We start from the raw sequence: 22,919 nt of genomic DNA, 5'->3' as shown, positions 1-22,919 counted from the left end.
TGTAAATTATGGCTAACCAAAATGAACCTTTGAGGCCTGGGGAAGCTGCATTGCAAAATATGAACTTATTGAAAACAGAAAGCACATTATTCAAGATTCCAAAAATTCCCAAAAAGAAAAACACAACGAAAACTCGAGTTCTCGATGAAGAACTATATGTGGAGGTAATGATAAATAAACTTTGAATATATTTTGTTCTTGTAATAAATTGTGCAATTAATTCAAAACTAATTGCCTTAAAAATGTAGACCTAAGTTGTCTGTAGTTCATTTCTGTTATTTTTTAACATAGTTAACTAATTTGTTTACATATCACTTAGTACAGTTAATTAATATTTACAAATTTATTACAGGGTATTGCAAAGATTATACAAAGAGATTTCTTTCCTGACTTAGAAAAACTGAAGGCCCAAAACGAGTTCCTAGAGGCTACAGAGAATAAAGATTATGCCAGGCTAAGAGAAATAACTAGGAAATATAGTGGTAACAGACTACCCACAGAGCCTTGTAAGTTTATAATCTCTATTTTAATTACTCTATATTTGTCTCGTTAACACGACCACATTGGACCACATACATTTTTAATATTACAATAATAGAAAACAAAGAAAATAAGTTCAGTTTTAAAATCATTGTATTGTTAATGCATTAAATATTATTAGATTTTTACTCTACTTATTTATTGATCATGATTTTGTGTTAATTATTAAAATTAACCAAAAATCTTGATCAAAAATAAAAAAATAAGTTATTTTACAATAATTGAATGATAACATACATAATTATATAAATTATTGTGTTAATTTTGACAATATATGACAAACATTTTTATCATTATTCCTACTACCGAATTCAGCTAACTACTTTATTTGAAAAAGACTGACAAGAAATGCAATGGTGAAAAATATATTTAAAAACTTTTATAAAAACATAAGTTCTATTATATATAGTGTAATAATTTATTTGTTTACATTGCATATTAAGTCTATTAAAAAGTAATAAATAAACTATACTTTTTTACAGATAATTCTCCAGCCACATTTGATACACCAGGCTTAGACCGACCAAGCTCACCTTCAACACCATCAGTACATGATAGTAGGACACAATCAGAAGTAGACTATGGTGACAAGGACAAAACAAAAGATTTTACTGATAACCACTCATTGGGTATGTATCTCAGAATTCCATGTGCATATTAAACATTGATTCCCTGTTTCTAATATAATCTTTGGTATGGCATTGATTATTAGGGTGATGTAAGAAAAACATGTTCATATTAGGGGATATCAGATGTATCTGTATATCCCCTAAGTTATTAATAAATAACACATAGATTTTAAGTCACACAGAAAATGAAAAAAAAATTATGTCAGTAGTAATAAATTCCGTTATGAAATTTGAAAAGCACTCAGTCTGCTTAATGTAAACATTACCATGACTTTGAAATTTCAAACACAGGCAGGTAGGCCATTGAATCATCATTCATAAATGAAAAAAATATATGTATGGACTCATACATATATATTTTACTACTCATACTCATACATATACTTTTATACTTATATATATTATAAAAGATTATTCTACTAAACCATCTTAAAACAAGAGGCAGTTACGAAAGTTTCATGGCTTTTTCGATTGCTTGTAGATTTGTTTTTCATAAATATCATTAAACCCACATACATAAAATTGTTTTGAATTTTTTTTACAAAAGTGACCTATTTATTTAAATTTTGCATTACAGATTCATTTTTATCATTACACACAAGTGAAGATAATGCAAGTTATGATCGTGTGATAGCGTTAGAGAATAAAAAGAAAGCTACGAAATTAGCATCTCAGTTTCAATCTGAAGAGACATCCGCTGCACTGGCCGACGCCGCGCTAGCGCTGCCATCGATAGAACAACAAGCTGACCAAACAAACAGACCCAAGGAGGTTAATATTTCAATATTATAGTGTCTAATAGTTGTTACTTGCGACTTAGTACTTTTAGATATAAGACAACATGATACAAGTACACAGACAAACAGACATTCGCATTTAAATAGTATTAATATTTGTTTATTTAAAATTTTTATAAGAAATAATACAGTATACTTTTGTACTCCAGTGATGGTGTTAAAATGTTTAAATTAGGAAAAAAAAAACAAAGTTGATATTGGTATAATAGTAGTCTTGACCATATTACTTAATGATTTTGGAAGGGAAATATTTAGCAATGGTACTATTACAATTGCAATATACCTATATTTACATATAATATATTATGTTGACCTTCACTCATTCTCATTGGAAACAGTTGTGGTTGATTCCTGATGAATTGTAGTGGGCTAACTAACTTAAGTTCATGATGATCCATACCTTGTGATATAAGTTCCTTATCAGCCTTTACCATTTGGCCTATATACATTTCTTAAGGGAAATAGTTAAATGTATAGCTTTTGTGTCCTGTCATGGGCGTATCTATAACTTTATTGATTAATTGTTCTACTAAGGTTTATTACTGCAATTCAACAGTTGGACACATGGCGTTACAAAGCAAAGAACTTCATAATGTACGTACCGGATGGCGCCGATGGACAACAACCACCTGCCAAACCTGAACTTATACACCAGAACACAAGGCTCAGAGCTGAACCCTTCGACCACATTAAAAACAAAGAGGCTATCACTGCTATTGCGAAGAGTCAGGTATGTACTTATAGTAAATCCTAACTTGCATTACATAACTAGGCTCATAATTGTAATTATGTTTGATGAATACAGTTTTAATTGGTGATTTGAAAATATTACAAATACTTATATATATATATTTTATATATCTTTTCGTTGTTGTTTTAGGACTAAAACAACAATGAAAATTGTATTTGTGATCCAATATTCTTTTGTATGAACAAACACCAGTATAAATAAAAATAAATAACTTAAAAAAGAAATAACTTCTTAGTTGATAGCTATTACATCCCAGATGTAATATCAACGTAATATGTAGTATACATATAATATCGAATAAGTTGTATACTTTGACGTACATCTGAAATAATATAACTTTCAAATGAAGTAAGAATGTTTTTTTTATATAGGTGTAGTATACTAACTTTCAAACACAATAATGGAATAAATCTTTCACAAGCTCATATAATTTTAACCACAAAGGGTTTAATCGTTTAACTATTTTTTAATTCGCAGGGTACTATTGTAACAGGCAAGATAGGTGTAGACGGAGTGAGTATATCGTCGGATAAGACCAGTGGGGAATATTCGTATGTAGCGACGCCATCTCCGCGGCCGGGTGTGGGGCCCGACCAATCACCTCTCATGACCTGGGGAGAAATAGAGGGCACGCCCTTCAGACTAGATGGCGGGGATACACCTTTGCCTGCGTAAGTTATTATTATTGACTAATAAGCACTAAATAATTAAATTATTTAGTAAAGTATTGCTAATTAACTTGAATGCAACAACAATTAACTTGAATATTCCGATAATCATTAGAAGCAATGTGTAATAATTATTATGATTATTCAGTCGGGACTCATACGTTACGTTACATACGTATTAATATTTCCATCAAAATTTTATTCTGTGAGCAAATAATTATTTTTTTATTTAATAAGTTTTTGTCTTTAATAGTCTTGTAAATATGTAGTACCAAGTAATACGGAAAGAAATAAATTATAACTTTGATACAACTCACATTGCGCCATCTGGTTTCAAACTAAGCAGAGCTTTGAGGAGATCCTGTGTGTTATAAACAGCTGAACTAAAGAGGCCGTGTATGAAGCATATATTCAAAACAAAAGTGATTTGTGATGAAGTGATGACAGCATTTAAAGGGAAATTTCGTCTGGCAGGGTGGGAGCAGGCGCTGCGTACCGCATGCTGGAGAGCGGCTCGCGGGAGAGGCTCGCGCTGCAGCTGGCCGAGCAAGCGGGCCGGCGGCGCCGCCCCACCACCCCGCACGCCCGCACCCCCACCCCGCGCACGCCCACGTGAGTACGAAGGGAAGCTCGGGGACTGGCGTCTTGAAAGGGCGTAGGCTCGAGGGCCATACCCGGCGGCTCAAAAATACTCTCCGAAGACTGTGGCTGACTGACTGGACTAAAATGAACGCATTCAATTTAGAAATGAACTCTGTTTAGTTTTGCGACATTCTCCACATTACATACTTATTTAAATAGTTTGTGTTACATTTAAATATTTTAAAAAGCCGTAATATATACATAAGCTTTGTAATTTGGATCCATGTTCATGTTCATGATCCATCAATATCACCATATTACATTTTTCTAATGTGAACCATTTCTAAACCTACAATAAGTTGTTGTATAGAATTTAATGCTAAAATGTCACTATCATGAAATATTTACAGTTTCAGAACAAATACGGAACGGTTCGCTAGTATGTCGCCGGCTGCCCGGAAATTAGCAGCCAAGCACCTTTTGTCTCCTCGGCTGAAGTTGACACCGCATGACATGGGCATCTACTCAACATCCAAGCTCACACCCTCGCCTCGCACTCCTCTAGTGGCGACCCCGAGAACTAAGAAGACTCCACAACGGTCACCCGCTGTGAGTTCGGCCAGCGCCAATACAGCAGAAAACAACAATATAACGGACAATCTATTGCAAATTAGTGTCGCAAAGCGGACGAGATTAAAAGCGAAAGATTTCTTTCAATAGAATTAATAATTAATAAATAAGTAATAGAAAGTTGATTTCTATGATGTCTTTTATTTTTATTGTTACAGAGTCTTCAATATTTAATTCAAGCCTTTTATATTTTTTTTTAATTGTGAACATTTGTTAGGTATTCAAAATACTTAGTAGTATTGTGTATTTTGCGAACTAATTTACAGATCTTTCGCTCTTCAGTTTGTTTCATAAATCACAATAAGCCTTGTTAAAAAAACAACAACACATATTGGTGGAAAACAAGATTCAAGATTCAAGATTCTTTATTTGTAAAACATGCGTGATTACATAAGTAGATTATAAACCAAGATATTGACCAGTATATAGACCGAAACCCAAAGTCTAAATTTGTCAATATTTTCCTCCCGATCGAAAATTTCTAACATAGTAACACTCAGATGACGATCACTAAGGTTTCATAATATAACTATCTTATAACAATAACAATACATCGACTTTCTCCCCTCAATATATTGTTATAAAATTAATTATATATAATAAAATGGTAGATACTAAGTGGCAGCAGGTTACGGCGACGACGTGCGAAGCTCGAGTTTCCCTTAAACTTAAGGGCAAAATTTACAAGACCATGATCCGGCCTGCTATTTTGTATGGATCAGAGTGCTGGCCCATAAAGGCGACGGATGAGAGACGACTGCATGCAACTGAAATGCGAATGTTGAGATGGATGTGTGGCGTGACGAGGATAGACAAAGAGGATACATAAAGAATGAATACATCAGAGGAAGTATGAAAGTGGCACCGATGTCGGAGAGGTTAAAGAGTAATCATCTATCGTGGTATGGGCATGTAATGCGTAGGAATGAAGATCATATTCTAAGGACGGTGTTACATATGAATGTGGATGATTATAAGAGTAGAGGAAGACCGAAAAAGAGATGGATGGACTGTGTGAAAGATGATATGGTGAGAAAGGGAGTAAATAACGGGATGACTGCGAACAGAGATGAATGGAAGAGAAGAACATATTACGCCGACCCCAAATAAATGGGATAAGGAAGAAGCAGATGATGATGAAAATGGTAGTACATACTAAACCATTTTTATTTGTGACGACTTACTTATCGTGTCGTTTGTATGTTTGAGCTTATATTGTTCAAACATGGAAACGTTTGCATTATAATTTGTAGGAAATCTTTACTTTTTGGTTGTTCTAATGTATATTAATTATTACAAATAAAGTTTTATACAATATTAATAGATATTACTTTATGTGCGGCCCGCAAAAACATTTAAATTTTGAATTGACCCGTTGATTAAAATGATTGCTCACCTCTGCTCTAATAGAATGCACAAGGAACGTGGCCGGTAACAAAAGTAGGGTATTTAAATTAAAACCATCAATTATAAAAAGTAAAATTTATTGTAGATATACAATTCATCACGATCAATTATATAATCAATATAAAATAGTCAATTAAAATAGTAAATTCAATATGGCATTAGTTTATTACCCAAATGTCATCAATTATAACATTACTTATACAAATATTTCATATCACTATTGACGGTATGTTACGGTATTAATTTAAGTAGGTGTACAGATTAATTGATTTCATGTATACAATAATAAGTTTCACATTCTCACAGATCTGTATGCGCTTATAAGTCATAATAACATTCAATTGATACTTATTTCGATCTTATTACATATGTAAACTTAATATTCACAATTCTGAAAACTGGCAAGACTAACTTAGCTTCGTACCTACTACAAATACTTCATAAGTATAATTAAATATAATAGGTACATTAAAAGGAATGTCTGGTATCGATGGCAAAAATAAATCAATATCTCAAATATTACTTAAGTAGTGTCATATTCTAGAAAATTATAGTTTTTGAAATGAAGCTACACACTGCGAGTGACAATGTCTTACGATTAACACAGATATCATACAATTCATGGATAAATAAGATAAGCTTACCTAAATACTAATTTAGATCATGCCGTCGTCGATAAACTCAAATGTAAATAGGCAGCGTAAAAATGTCAAACAGAAGTTATTATTATTACAACCATCCGTTGATATTGTAAGATTATTATATTTAGTCAATATTATTAGTAATACCAAGTCTTACAAATAAACCCAAATGCAAACAAACGCAGCGCAAAAATTTGAAATAAAATATCTGCGGTTTAAATATAAATAATTGTGTAAATATAGATCATTGTATTTAGATGGACTAAGATAGGGAAAGTAGGGCCATGGAAAATTGTGGCTTCTAGTTATTAGAGTACATTTACCTGCAGTCTGCAAGTTAGGGCTCAATTGCAATCACATCAAATACATCGATCAAGTTTGGTCTCCTATGGAATAATTAAAGGCCTTGTTAGGTCTGATAACCTACAATTACTATTCTCTTTGCCTGGCGAAGAGTAGCTACGTTGTACATTTGGAATGTATAAAATTTGCCGATTTTGCCGAAATGTTTATGTTTACATTGTCGATACGTATAGATCGACGGGTTAATTAAGTACTTACGTTTTTTTTATTAGATATCAATAGAACGACTATGTACTATACTATAAACTCAAACAGAGTAATCAGAAGTAATGGTAATTCCAATACCAAACAATCAATGCCATAAAATAAAAGTGAAATCTATCCTCAAGTTATATAATTAAATTGAATGTCTATAATACATAGTAGTTATTATTAAATAAAAAATAATAAAAATTAACAAGTCATTCGGAATATAGTCATTGATTTATAAATATAATCTGTTATTATGATATTTTCTTATTTCTATTATTATTCTATACGTTACTTATATATAGGAAACTGGTCAATGTATACCTAATATACATACGTATGTACCTATATTCTATAAATGTCATGCACAAAATTGATTCACTTATAATTAAATAACAATTAATTAAAAAAATATCACTTGTTAATTTTTAATGTCAATAAGAGGTTCATAGGTTAACATATATGTATACTTCAGATCTTACTCTACTATACCATCTATAGTACCTATAAAATATATTTATTTAACGTAGAATTACATGATAGTAGAATTTTTCAGTATAAAAAATAAGTTTGTCAATATATATAAAATTTTGTGATAATAAATAAATACTTAGATATACAAACCTTAAAGTAACGTAATAGTCTCGTCAAAAAGATTGAGCGGTATATTTAAATTGAATAATTTATTCTTATTGTTACAAGGCACATTATCCCGAGCTTTACACACAATATATCACATGATTTGTATTGAAGCGCGATTTGTGCATTCCGCCTCTCCATAACGAGGAAAGTTGTACCATTTTCATTACGTCTTATATACTAATGTATCTAATAATACATTTATTTAGAAATGTTAACCTAACCCTTAGAAATGTTAATAACCCTTTTCTATAGGTGTATAAATGTTACCACAGTAACGATAACCATTCTTTATACCACGATCGAGGTTCTTGTGGCTTATAAAAGTCTGCATTAGGCTTAGGTACAGTGTTGTCAGTCGGATCCTCTTCAAATATGTTGACAATTGACTGTTTGATACCAAATCGAAAGAACGCGATGTATGGAAAATATTTCATAAGGTACAGACTGAACCAATGGTTCCAATTGAAGTAATTTCGACCTATACACGTACTGTAGGCAGCCACTCCGATATTGCCGAGAGCTAATTTGAATTTGCCTTTGAGGGACAGTGTTTTGTATGCAGGGACATTCTCCAATGTGTCGTAATCGTGAAGGTAAAGCAAACGCGCTGGTCGATCGGGGATGTCATCCAAAATTGGCTTGTCTATTAAGAGTCTTGAATCCACACCTAAAATGTATTGTTATTTAAAAAGTTATTGTGACTAGCTGACTAGATTTCACCCGCAGTCTAATTTAAAAAAAAAAAACTTGTTCCTGAACCAGTACATTACACTTTTTGGACTGTGTTCCCAGTGTTCTCACTGACTTTCTTTCTTTTTTGGTTGACGGCGTGAAGTTTAGGAATGTATAATTTTCCTTAAGAATTAGATTATCAAATTAATCTAATGCAAAATGGTTTCATATTCGACTGGTAGTTACAGATATAAGCGCGTTCAAACATTCAAATATACAAAATTTTCAGTGTTATACATTGATAATAATAAACAATGTTCCATAATAGACATGTTACATAAACAGATTTCCATACAGCGAAAGTTTGTGAGTATGGGCGGATGCTTGTTCCTCTTTCACGCAAAAACTATTGAACGGATTTTGACGAAACTTTACTTTACTTAGCCTATAAGGCTATAATTTTTTTCGCGGATGAAACCACGGGCACAGCTTGTAATTATTTATTGTGTATATTAGAAATTACACTTTCAAAGTTCACGTATAAAATAAGCATAAATACCTGTGTCAGGATTCTTGCCCTTTAAATGTTTCCGTAAGCTATCTTGCAGCGCTACTCGCTCCTCTTCGGAATATACGTAACCAGGTACATTTGTGAGACGTCGACACCAGAATAGGGTGGCCTCTATTTCTACGGTCGGGTTGATGCTCGAGAGGCCATCTAATAACACCCGAGCTGAGTGTTCGAAGTGTTCTGGAACACTCTCCATGGAAGGTCTGTATACTCTGTCCAATAATATTTGGCATATTTCGCGAGTTTCTTCAGGTGTTTTACGACATATATTATACCTGGAACAAAATATGTACATTATTAAAAGACCATTCTAGTTATCGAGTCTTTTGTTGACCTCGATTTCAATTCCGCTTTACGTTTACACATGAATGTTAAGTTTAATAAATTTATGTTATGCAATTACATGCAATGCAATTTAATAGATATTTATAAAGAGGTACAACAACGATTTATCAATTGCTAATGCAGTTAAACAGGCGTGACCTACTTTCACACTAGTGAAGTTGTGATCTATCTATTTTATAAAATATTGTCTACTTGCCTAAATGAAATTACTTAAGAAAATATTACTCCACAATACTCCAGTTTGGTATTGGTATTCAATTTGTAAAATATTATAAAAAGAAGTGTTTATACACAACCGATTTTAAAAATTCTCTCACGAAATGAAATTGTAGACAAGACTTTGAAAATAAACAAAACAATTCGATCATTCACAATATGTAATATAATATATACACATACATAAATTAAAATGAGTGACTGCCTCTTAGTGAATTATTATTACTACTAAAACTACAATACCTAAGATTTCGCAAATAATTTCCTACATCCTTGGCTGAAAATCAGTTATTTTTACGGTAGAAACCATAAAATAAATAAAAAAAATAAGTAGAAAAAGCGATAATTTTTATATTACGTAAAGGCAATTCCGCAGATTTTTTTAGATATTTAAGAAATAATGCTATACTTACTTATCTTCTATTCCGATCATGTAACCTATAACGCTCCACAGGTGATTGTACGAGTCCCAGTCGTCTGGCGTTAATTGGGACACACTGAATTTATCAGGCATCAAAATGGAATAGCCTATAAATCCGAACAATGTCAGGGCCATATCCCTTTGGGATACGACGCCGAGGCCTTTCTTTTTGGACGCCAGAGCTGCGTGAAGGTGACGCTTTCTAACTGCGTGCAGCGATCTCCATGAGCTGTGTAACATATGTTTTAATGTAAACTAGTACACTACTTATTTACTATGCATATTCGCATAGTAAATAAGTAGTGTAATGTATAAGTAACTAAAGTAACAAGCCTGGAATTTAATACCCGGGATATTATAAAGAAAAAAACTAGAATATGCAATGGCAAACGTGCTGATGATCCATACGGTGATAAGTGGCAACCGTCGCCTAGTATAATCAACGCCACGGCGATACCGTCACTATAAATGGCTCCATACCCTGTAATTTCACTGCCATATCTGATTCTCCAACTGAAACATGTTACAACGAAGCTGCTGCTGAAATGGCAAAATCTTGTTTTTGTCTTATGCGATCAAATCAAAACATGTTTATAAAAAACTAACATTTACAATATTAGTTAGAATATTGATCTTACTTTCAATATTCTAACTAATAAGCTGGCGTTAGAAATATATGAGGGATATATTATTAATCATATTTAATTTAAATCCTAAAGTCACCAGAAATGACAATTTTTAACACTATCCCAATTAAATAGTCTTAAAAATAGTATAACGTTCAAATACTACATAAGTCTAACATACTTAAAATATACAGGCCTACGAATAAGTTTATGTGCTTACATTTTTACTTACATACTGCCAGGTTTTAGTTCGTTTTCAAACCAGCTGGTCACGTGTAGTAATGTGGACAAATATCGTCTATATGCGGTGAAGACCGAGTTGGAGCGGCGTGTACTGACTAGGATCTTCAGTATAGACGGCACTGAGATCACCGCTATCAGACCAATCATCATCGAAGTGGCTAAGCTGAAGCTGAAGTTCCAGAAGAAACGCCGACCCCTGAGCATGAAAAAATGTACGCGTTGTAATAATGAACGCGGCCATAGACTTTTAAATTCTATTATAATACTGCATTATTTGAAAACTAAGAAAGCATTAAATAAAATAATGTACCAAAATACCCCAAAGTAAAATATTAACAAAAAAAAAACACCTGAAAGCTATTATGTCCGTACGGTAAATCAATTTATCCACTTTACAACCAATGTTGTATGAAGAAATATCAACCATTTTATAGCTGACCCGCGCAACTTCGTCTTCAATCTATCATTATATAATATTTCGCACAATTTGCATGATATCCTTTTATTTGCTCATTTTTTTTTTCTCGTTTGTTGTTTATATTATATTTTTGTTACATTGCACTGAATAAAATATTTTTTCTTTCTTTCTTTCTTTCTTTCTTTCTTTCTTTCTTAAATCATAGTTTCAACATTAAAAAATCATTTATTCATGTAGGACATTTTAGCCGCTTATGAACGTCAAGTTTTTACATTATAATTTTTTTCCCTACCGTTTATATATTATTATGATGTATAACCTATATTACTGTAACGTTTCATCAAAACCATCCTCACACTCAGCACTTTCGTGTTTATACTATTAATAAGATTACACCGATCTGCCAATACTCACCTATTGAATTTCTTCTCGTCAAACCATTTCGGCAGTTCCAACTCGTGTTCTTCAAACTTCCTTGTGTCTGAAGGTTGCTCAGTTGCTTCTTTTCGGAATAAGCCCTCTATCACTTCATCCACTGGAATTAATTTTTTATCATATGAGCTGTTTAGTTTTCAACGAGTTCCATAAGGAGTAAATTAAATGTATATTATTATTTATGACTCAAATATATAATTCGGATAAATCTGATAATGTCAAATGTTGTGTTCGTTACGAAGTTCACGTTTGATAGTACCACCGACTACTCTATCTGTTATAAGTTTATAACAGTCTTGAAGATACATTTAAGCTTGAATAGCCAATTATAGGGGTTATTCCTGTCCTAGTATGTATATAACGTCGCTGAATAAAATACCGAATATACAAAATTCCATCGTCATCATAGCTCTTTGCTAGTAATTTTTGTCATCATAACTCTTTGCTATAAACCACTATCTTTGCCCGAGGTTTTACTCGCATGAAAGTTATAGCCTATGTATTATTCTGATGTAAAAGCTACATTATTGTAAAGTTTACAAACTCATTCAGAAGTTTTTGTGTGAAAGAATAATAAACATCCATCCTTCCATTCACACTATAAATGAGCCGATTGTTAACGATTTTAAAAATGCATTTTTCTTTATTAACGGTTAATTAACCGCATGTTATCGGTAGTTTACCATCAAATAGGTTGAATAACGCCATTTAATTGATTTTACAATTAAAATTCCTTCATAATATTATAAGTAATATAAATAGGATTAGTAAGATAAGACTGGTGCTATGCTACAGCAATCATTAGGCGACGCAGTAATGCAGGTAAATAGCTATGACCTTGACGTGATAATTATGTTATTATTCAATAATTCACTTATACCTATAAATGTAGTATAACAAAAAGAGTAGATAATCCTCTTCTATATTACAAAAAAACAGTTTTTTCTATATGGGTTTCTAAATCTTTTATATATTATTTATGAAACTTGGATGATTTATTCTGCGTGTCCTAGTGAAGGTTCTAAGCAAAATATATGTAACTATATGTCTTTGTGTTAATCGCTCCGCCAACCGTTATCTAATCACGACTAATTAGTAACAGGTACACGTAGTATTTAAGATGATATAAGTCAATAATCGCAAATTAATAATTATAAGTCATGCAACCTGAATGAAGTTACATACAAAATCTTGTACTAAAAAAACAGTAACACAACGATTATAAAAACATGTGGTGAAGCATCTTCAACGACCACAAATGTACAAAAAGTAGGTACCTTATATATAAGTACATATATTAGGTATCTACCTACTTGTTGTACTATAAAAATATTCGTTTGTAATATAACACAGAAACCCATCAAAAACCGGTTGAATAATGAATTCGGGTCGAGGATTTATTTAAAGTTAAATAAATCAATTTGATGTAAAAACATTCTATAAAATGTGACACAATAATGATTCATATGATTATTTGTCATCAAGTAACCTACTCCCATGAAGAACAATACTAGATGCTAAGGAAAATATAGACATCACAGTACAATATAGGATGCATAATCTATGGTTGTATACGACGGTTACTACTAACTACTTTTATCAAATGGGACGTATAAGTAGGTTCTTAACAAAAGGATTATATATTTTTTTCACTATTAGAAGTCAGAACAATAGTGGAATACAAGCCGCGTCTGGTCCGATTAATCATTATGTTTGTAAACATTGGGAAGCTTGTAGTTTTTGCTCTAGATATCGGCGTATTTGCAATAGGAACAAGGTGCGATACGACGTCAATAGATGTCAATTAAGAAACATGTTTTTTAGAAACATTTATATATTTGTTTTATCAACCCACACTGTTTATAGCGATTGGGTGAGATGACTTTTTAAAAATATGTTTATGTCATAAGGTTACTCATTATATAATAATTTTAATTTAGATTTGCTACTAAATTTCATTGATTAACAAGTAAGGTTTTTTTTTATAAGTACGGGATTAAAAATTTCTCTTATAACAAACCTACTCTATTTTTAAGGTGTCCGAATGGATGTCCCCTGTCCAAGAACAATTGTAAGTACACTATATATATAGGACATGACATTTTAATAATATTAAATTATACTGCTTAATATGTTATCTGTGGGTCTGCTTTTTTCTGCAAAAAGAAGAAACTTTCAGGCGGTAACCGGTAAAAGTAACATTAAGGCATTAAGAACCCTAAATTCCGTCATTTTCTTCTGAAATTGATATACAAAACATCCATGTACGAAACGGAAATTGTATTTTTTATACAGTTCATTGGAAATTGTATTTTTTTATAACTGTCCACCGCCTTCAACAGGTTGAAGACGGCCGGGCCTACAGACAGCTCATTACAGTTCAAGTCAAATATCAAAATCATTGCAGCAAACTTATGTAGATAACATTAGCACAGTATCTTGTATTTATCGTCATAGATAATACTACTATACTTGATTTATTGCTTAACAGTCTAACGGAGCAGAACGGACTTTGTGTCTTTGAACAGACTTCTCTGTTCTGTGGTCTCAACTCTCGTACTTACAACAACCACCAATAGGTAACAGTTTATAGAATGAGATAAGGCTGAAATAGACCTAAAAATGACAAGTATGAGAGGTAGGTACTACGAGTAATACAGGGCATTATGTGATTTCCGTGGTCCTGATGATCATATATATATGTACAATTACAGCTTTAAGTACATCATATTGTTATTACTTTGAGAGCCTCGGTGGTCTAGCGGTTTAGATTTCTCGCACTGTGCAAACTTTGTATTCATAGCATGATTGTCTTATTATATATGTATATGTAATTTAAAAAATAAGTATTTATCAAAATTGTCTAGTACCCATAACGCAAGCTCTACCTACTTGGAACTAGATGGCATTGTGTGAATTATCCAGGGTAATTATAATTATATCATAAAAATATCGAAACCATGTGAATTTTGACTGTAAATATAGTATACTAGCTGTCCCGGCAAACGTTGTTTTGCCTTAAAATAAAAAAAAAATTAGGGGTGGACTATCCCTAACATTTAGAGGGATGAAAAATAGATGTTGGCCTATTTTCAGACTTACTCAATACGCTCACAAAATTTCACGAGAATCGGTCAAGCCGTTTGGGAGGAGTATAGGAACGAAAACTGTGACACAAGAATTTTATATATAAGATATTGTCTAACTGTACGCATTTTTTACTTCAGCAATGTCAACGGTGCACAAAAAAAAAGTAATGTAATGGATGAACTTCATTATCCTTTGGGTTTTCACTTGATTGGATGAGATGTGTAGCTTTGTATGGTGTCGGCCATTCTGCATAAGTGAAATGCATTTTGAGATGAGTTCTTAAACAATTAAAGTTTATGAAAAACAAAGGATTTTCTTTGTTCGGAGTCATTGTATCAAATTTAGAACAGTAATATAGACTGTTTATCCTGACAGCAAGGACAAATAATTGTACTAAGTTTATTTTTATTGTTTGATTCAATGACTGTTAATGTACTACTAGTAGAAGCTAGGGATATTGAATGACGACAATTTACGAATGGTACCTGTTGACGATTTTACTGAGCAATATATAGGTCAAAATGTAAAAAATGAGATGCTGTATCGATCGAACAGCCAATTTATAACGGCTACTTTGAAGATGAAGTTAGAAGAAACATTAGATAACGCGAAAATTTTAGCTGATACTCTAAAAACTCAACTTAATATCCTAGAGACCAGGGAGCAATTGTTAAAGAACGTCATCGTTAGTGCCAAGTAAAGTATCTTAACTGGAATCTATCATTTTAATTAATACGGGCTGTTAACAGCGTCTCCGCTTGCGTGAATCTTTTTATATAAAATTAATAACATTTCTTAAATAAATAAAAGTAATCTAGGTTACTTCTTACAACGTTACCTACCTGCGAGTGAAAGTCCTATCAAAATTAGCCCCGTTATTTTAGAGATTATGAAGAACAAAACCACTAACCAAAACTTTTAAAAATATTTTTGTCAAGTAAGTATTGAATTTACTTTCATACGCATTTAGTGAAAAGTTAAACTAAAGTTATTTACGTCTTTACATATAAAATTAATAACATTTCTTAAATAAATAAAAGGACAAAAGCACTCGCCCCGTTATTTTAGAGATTATGTCTCTCTGACAACTCCGTGACAACTCCGTGCGGGAATTGGCGTGAAGATTTATAGATATGACGGTCTATAAAATCATTTGGGTCCCCAAATATTTTAACTGAGACGAATTCTTAACAGCGAACAGTTCCCAGGACTTATGTCCCGGGTTTAGATTTAATAATATGAATAATTAAAACAGGAAATTAATAGTCAAGCTTAAATGCGCTATTTTATTAATTAGTAAGTTAAACGTAATAAAATTAATATCAATTCATTCAGGTATGGAGTCACAACAGTAACGGTATCGACATTGGACCGACTACCTCGCACATACATCATTCGAGACGGTTTTTGGACACTGTGTAATGGTATGGTTCAATTGCCTGTCGATCAACCAGCAACAAATCTCTTTAATGAGAATATATCGGGCCCTAGATGCATCGGACAGGAAGTAAGTCATCCTTATTAATATTCTAAACGTAAGATTGTTTATTAGTCAGATACTCATGCGTCGATTGTAAACATAATAAACCCGGTAGGTACCATGTATATACCCTATATATTTACAATAAAATAAAATAAAATCCTACATCCTACAATATAAAAAAAACATCATAAAGTTCCATAATGCGTTATATACACACACAATACATTTAATTTTTTGAAGACTTATTGTCATCCGTGATTTCATCTCTATAAACTTAATTCATTCATGCCCTCCAGGTTATTTTGATCTAAAAGAACCTACTTCCGTCCTTGTGATACAGAACAAATGGACGACAGACATTTAAGATTCATAATATTATTATGGATGTTTTGTAACATAGTTGTCTAAAAGAGAATTCGAATATAAAGGAATATTCTTATATAAGCACTGTGCCGAATAAATAAATGTACTCGTATTTATTTGCCTTCTATAGTTTGTTACATAATCAATTATTTTGCCATGCAATAATAAATTGTTGCCATATTATTATATTTGTTATCTTCTGTTGACAAAGCTGCCATATGTATTTTACGGGCCTCAAACAATAAGTTAGAGGAGACGACAAGGTCGTTAACCATTGTTGTTTTATTTAATATCAATATATTATGATAGCAAAATATTATTCAAGTGCAGCTCATCGAATGTCAGCGTATTTTCCCCTTGAGATATTCGGTCATGTAATATTGTGGCAAGAAGACGGGATACTGAGCAAGCACACAAATACAAAAACCTTTAGAAAAAAAGAGGAAACTATTACAAAGACTGTGAAGACTTTAATAGCCATGTTTCCATCTGCTTTGGTTCTTCAGAGCTTCGTACCTGTGAAGTACCAAATTAGCTGGTAGGGACCCGAGAGATCCCAACACATAGCGAGGGTGTTTCTATCTATACAGACTTATTCTGCTTGTAAGCCGATGATCAATGATAGTATTCACAAGGCAAAGCAAAGTAAAAAATGGATAACCATTTTAAAAGCATCTTATAAACTGCGTGGTCACATGAATTAGTGGATGGATGATAGATTCAAAATTTCAAATTAAAAATCATATATTCATAGACTTTTTAGCCGCTTATGAACGTTAAGTTTCATTCTGTTTGATATAGTAATATTTTTACATGCCGTCCAGGTCAGTATACAAATTCAATTTTCTTTTTCCAGTTCTTTTCAACTGGTAACAAACTTTTTGATTGGACTTCAGCATAATATACTTTTATTGATATAGTATATTTTTGTTATTAAAGAGTAAATAAAAAATTAAGTAGATTGGTTTTAGCGCTTCCGTTGATATCATATACTTATCTTCATTGAATTTCATATATTCACATACATGCATATGCATATAGTGCCTAAACCCGTCTGTCTGTAGACCCCAGTGACCTAATTTGACGCGAAAATTATACGAATAAATTGCTTCATAGGTACCAACGCGACCGGATGCATGCGTGTTTCATTCCATCATTAAATACGAGACTGTACCCCAACGTCGAAGACTGGAATACTACGAAGAAGACTATTTATGTCTTAAACCAAATTTCAATAAGACTATGGAGCGATATCTGAGTGTTCCGAAACAGCTTGTAAACGCCACTTGTAGAAATGGTATGGTAGCATATTTTTACTTACACTGTAATTAATGACTGCTTTTTTATAGATGAATATGGATTGGCGTTCTCATCTGCCATAACGCTATATGCTGGCAAAGAACCAGTGGATGATAGGACGATAATGAAAACGAGTTAATGAGTTCACTGTGACGAATTTCGTTTCCGTTCCTAATATTTACTAAAAGGACACTAGTTCCTATAACTAATAATTCCCCACAACGTTCTGTTGGATGTTATAAATCTGCTTGCACTGTAATTTAATCTGAACATGTAGACACGCTTTTCCTAAATCTATACTAATAATTTAAAATTGAAGAGCTTGTTGGTTTCCGCGTTGTCATAGCGAGATCTACCAAATAAACGACGTGTCTGAATTTAAATTTTAATATTATATAAACCATTTATGAAGTCTAAATAAAACTACAAAAATCTATATAAAACTACGCTACGGTCAATAGTAGCGGGCCATCAATGAAAAATGTTGCAAAAAACGGGGAAAGAATGACGCAGACGAAGTTACGCGGGTCAGTTAGTGTAGCTATGTACTGTAGGACGGGAAGCTTTAAAACCGGCACAACAAGGTTTCATTAAGGTCGACAACATATAGGTACATGACACGACTGTTGTTCCAAATATTCATAGTCATAATGATATATACATATATAAGTATATAAAAAAATGATGTAACGTTGTTTGTACGCGGTGTAATCCTAAACTACTAAACCGATTTTCAATTTTATATGTATACTTGGTAGTTCTCAGACCTAGGTTATCTATTTTTTAACACCTAAGTTACAAAGCCCACCCGAGCTTTTTTTTATGATTTGGCATTAAATAATACTTACAATATATATAGATGTATCTATGACTAAAACTATTATTGGATGTCTTTATCAACATAATAGAACCCAATATAATGATAAATAGTAAAACTTTTGAAAGACAACAATTGTAACAAAATATTAGCTTTATAATTATTATTTCATCATTCATAACTACATACAAAATATATCATACTTAGTCATCAGAGTATTTATAGAGTAGGTATAGAACATATTACAGTAACTCATCAATACACAAATATTGACTTATACCAATAATACAATGAATAAATTCTAAGTCTATTTCAATTGTGTGACAAATTTTATGCTCCGTAAATACGCAGCAAAGTATCATATCATTATAATTATTAATTTGCTGACGTTCGCTTCATCTTCTATGTAATATGAACTAGGTGTACTATCCGTTATATTAGTAAAACCGTTAATATATACAAGGACAAGTAATTTGAAACTTAACAATAATAATAATAACTCTTTATTGCACATACATAAACATGGAACAGTAAGTACAAAAGTCTACAATATCTATACATATAAATAAAATTGGAGTATCTGTTTGTAATATTGAAATAACCTTTTTTTACTACACGCATATGAATATAAATACGATACATACACCAAAATAACATTTTTTAATAAAGGCTAATCTCTGAAATGGCTGGACCGATTTTGACGGGACTTTTTTTGGTAGATAGCTGATGTAATAAGGAGTAACTTGGGCTACTTTTATTTTAGAAAATTAAAGTTAAATTCTACGCGGACGTAGCCGCGGGAACAGCTAATATATAATATGATGAATCGACTCTTATCATCTAGGGGTATAAAAAACTGCCTACAATATATTCTCAGACCTATCAAATGTACACCACAAATTATATAAAATATATAAGATTAGTTACTGCTTAGTCATGAGAAAATGAACGGATAGACGCAACCTTTTTGCTCGTAGATATAATAGATGTACGAAGTCCATATGTATATTGTGTTTTTATAAAATACTTGTAGACCAGGCCACGCGTTGCTGTGGCTAAGGTTATTGAATAAAATAATATTGCGACTATAAATTGAGATGTAAACTATCCTATTTTCAAGTTGGATCAAATTGCACACAAGGTGCAAATCAAATTTGCAAATGATTCAGTAGTTTAGGAGTCCATTGCGGACAAATAACGTGACACGTAATCTTATATATAAAATTCTCGTGTCACAGTTTTCGTTCCCATCCTCCTCCGAAACGGCTTGACCGATTCTCATGAAATTTTGTGAGCGTATTGAGTAGGTCTGAGAAACGGCCAACATCTATTTTTCATCCCCCTAAATGTTAGGGGTAGTCCACCCCTAAATTTTTTATTTTTATTTTAAGGCAAAACAACATTTGCCGGGACAGCTAGTTTTTATACATAAAGACTAGTTGACCCGCGTAACTTCGCCCGCGTCACAATTTCCGACATATACCATTCTTACTCTGCTCCTATTAATGGTATCGTAATGTTATATAGGCTTCGTCGATAAATGGGCTATCTGATACTAAAAGAATTTCCAAAATCGATTCAGTAGATTCAGGGTTTCTGTAAAAGGTAGGTATACAATTATACATGCACTGATACAATTATATTTCGTACTTATTATGGCTTGAAAGCCATTAATCCGCACTAAAACATATCGATCCGCTTTATCTTATCTATGAACATATAAATTAATAAAAAATGCCAGCAATTCTCGTAATCGATACGCTGAAATACCTATAATTTATTTTATTGCAATTTTATTAAAAGCAACAACAACCTTCACTTAAATGCAGTATTTTATGTTTTACTAAGGGCCCATGATATTGTGCTTGTTATAGGCTAAAAGATGCTGGTAAGTAAATATTATGCAACTAAATTGACATATATTTCTTTTGCCAGGTATTATAAGATCACTTGCAGTCAACACCCAAGAATGTGGAATACGTGTTATGGCAGAGTACAGGTATTATCCACAAAAAAGTTACTATAGTAAATCCTATCTACCATTGGAATATTGTACTGAGAAAAGTCAATCATGTATATTGATATCAGCGTGGCACGTATCTAATTCGACCATAGAGAATTTCGAATTCTTAAAAAATGATCAAAAGTTTAAAAGGTATTTTATGAAATCAGGAATATTCACAGATAAAGATATCTGAATAAGATGACTTCATAGATTGTTCATATGTGTTCTTAGGTATTTCTGCTTATTACCTTTAAAGGAAATAAAATTACAAAACTGTGTCAACTAATTATTTACTATCCTATTTGAGTTAGCCATGATATGATGGAAAATATGATAAAGAAATACTCTATACTATTATAAAATCTCCCTTATCTCTGAAGTTTCAGAAGTCGAAATAACTATAATAAAGACGTGTGTCAAGATTAAAATGCTGTTTCTAATATCTATAAATAGAGGAGAGAAGGGGATAGTCAGTAATGGAGCCCCATTGCTCGCAACGAACCATGTCAGTTTGACCTCCACTTGATTTCTCCTGGAAATCATCTTGTAAATTCCTGGTGAATTCATCACGATGACCTAAACTAACCTCATGCTATATTTGTCGTCCTACATTTTTGTTCCGCACGCGTAAACCATTAGCGTAAGCGGACAACATTCCATTATAATCCATTAAAAATAATCAGTAAATAAAGATTTTTTCTATTTCTAAATTTGTATTCGGTTTAAATACAAATGGTAAATACCACACCGGTGAAAGAATTTAGGATGAGCATGAAGTCAGGTCAGTTTGCCCATCGTGGCGAATTTACTAGAAATTGACTACGTTTAGTGGTTTCTGAAATTAGCGTGAACAACGCACAGACGAAAAGTCTAAATCCTATTGATTTCAATCTGTTACAATTGAGAATTGTTAATAAGTAGGTGCACGATAAAATATAATAAAAGAACGGCGCTTACATACCTAGCTTTTAACCGAAGTAGACTTTGTAAGTCTTCTGTGTGGGTACCTCAATTTATTTCAGGCGTCAAATGATAGCTTTGTAAGCTTTTGTTTCGATTGTAGGGTGAGAAAACGCAGTGAAATTACAGAATGACAGAAAATATGACATCTTAAGCCTCCAGAATGGCAATTTATGCGCATAACGTGCTGCTCCTGTATAGGTGATCACTTACTATCAGGTAGGCCGTCAGCGAGCTTGCCATATTAATTAGGTAGGTACAGAAAAAAATATCATACAGTTAGCCACGCATACGAGTTTATATAGTATCCCACTAACAAATGTTAGGCTGTGTTTATCAGTATAAAACTAGCGAAAAAGTAACCTTTTTTCAAAGCTAGTAAAAAGAACAATAAGTAGGGTATTCGCAAATACGTTGTCGATTCCATAAATTTTACTAATTACAAGTTATGCCATAAATTAATATTTATGTCATAGGAGTGAATAAATATAAAAATAATAACAAATTATGAGACCATATACCCACTACAAATGAAGTTCTTAGTGGCAAGTTGATCGAAGAAAATAAGCGGTTTTCTACAATAGTTAATGATGCTATCAGTTATGGTACTATAAACTAGAATAATAGAATCTTACCGCTTAAATCCATTTTAATTCGCAATGGCACTATTTAAATTATAAAAATATTTTATACAGTGCTTTAATTAGGCAGTTGAAACAAATTTAAAATTTCACCAGGAACTACGAACTTTCTCTCGACATACTTCTATATACTATATATTTGACAGAAATTAAATAGAGATGCCCAAAGACATATCAACTCTACAAGTGAGGTGGACAAACTGTTATGAATATAGAGAGATGCTTAAATTTTGACAAGCTTGATATCCTTCCGTGTGTCAAGAGATATCGATATATAGATATATTATTATCGATATACAGATAATTAAGTTTAGTATTATGATTGATCAAATAATTATTATATAACTCAATAACACGGCAAATAACAAACATTGATATTTCATTCCATTTGCAGATTGCGATATTTTACAAATGACTTCATCGATAATTAATTTTCGATTTTACGATAGTGTCGATATATATCGGACATTCCTAA

At 32.2% G+C, this 22,919-nt stretch overlaps 2 protein-coding genes across 2 annotated transcripts; one reads left to right on the top strand and one right to left on the bottom strand.

The window, feature by feature from the left end:
* Nucleotides 1-5: 5 nt before the first annotated feature.
* LOC131843922 (splicing factor ESS-2 homolog) lies at nucleotides 6-4,708 on the top strand. The gene is made up of 8 exons (XM_059192710.1): nucleotides 6-164; nucleotides 353-506; nucleotides 1,023-1,169; nucleotides 1,747-1,940; nucleotides 2,523-2,696; nucleotides 3,195-3,388; nucleotides 3,860-3,997; nucleotides 4,378-4,708. The coding sequence occupies exons 1-8, from the start codon at nucleotides 9-11 to the stop codon at nucleotides 4,685-4,687; spliced, it is 1,467 nt and encodes a 488-aa protein (XP_059048693.1). The 5' UTR covers nucleotides 6-8; the 3' UTR covers nucleotides 4,688-4,708.
* Nucleotides 4,709-7,253: 2,545 nt separating this feature from the next.
* Nucleotides 7,254-22,630, bottom strand: LOC131843902 (uncharacterized). Its single transcript, XM_059192687.1, has 6 exons — nucleotides 22,439-22,630; nucleotides 11,766-11,886; nucleotides 10,923-11,129; nucleotides 10,057-10,293; nucleotides 9,071-9,357; nucleotides 7,254-8,506 (listed from the first exon to the last, which is right to left on the bottom strand). Exons 1-6 carry the CDS (start codon nucleotides 22,449-22,451, stop codon nucleotides 8,103-8,105), a joined length of 1,269 nt encoding a protein of 422 aa, XP_059048670.1. The 5' UTR covers nucleotides 22,452-22,630; the 3' UTR covers nucleotides 7,254-8,102.
* Nucleotides 22,631-22,919: the final 289 nt, after the last annotated feature.

The sequence above is a fragment of the Achroia grisella genome, unplaced genomic scaffold (assembly GCF_030625045.1).
Source record: "Achroia grisella isolate CSIRO2021 unplaced genomic scaffold, CSIRO_AGI_Agris_v1 utg109, whole genome shotgun sequence".
NCBI classification, from domain to species: domain Eukaryota; kingdom Metazoa; phylum Arthropoda; class Insecta; order Lepidoptera; family Pyralidae; genus Achroia; species Achroia grisella.
The sequence above is the reverse complement of the archived record's forward strand: the minus strand, read 5'-3'. Positions and strand labels throughout refer to the sequence as shown.

Coding starts and splice junctions, on each gene's coding strand:
- LOC131843922 (XM_059192710.1), top strand. CDS start 9: ATGGCTAACCAAAATGAACCTTTGAGGCCTGGGGAAGCTGCATTGCAA. Junction 1,941..2,522: donor AAACAAACAGACCCAAGGAG/GTTAATATTTCA, acceptor GCAATTCAACAG/TTGGACACATGGCGTTACAA. Junction 2,697..3,194: donor CTGCTATTGCGAAGAGTCAG/GTATGTACTTAT, acceptor TTTAATTCGCAG/GGTACTATTGTAACAGGCAA.
- LOC131843902 (XM_059192687.1), bottom strand. Junction 11,130..11,765: donor GACGAGAAGAAATTCAATAG/GTGAGTATTGGC, acceptor TTTCATGCTCAG/GGGTCGGCGTTTCTTCTGGA. Junction 8,507..9,070: donor GGGCAAGAATCCTGACACAG/GTATTTATGCTT, acceptor AATACATTTTAG/GTGTGGATTCAAGACTCTTA.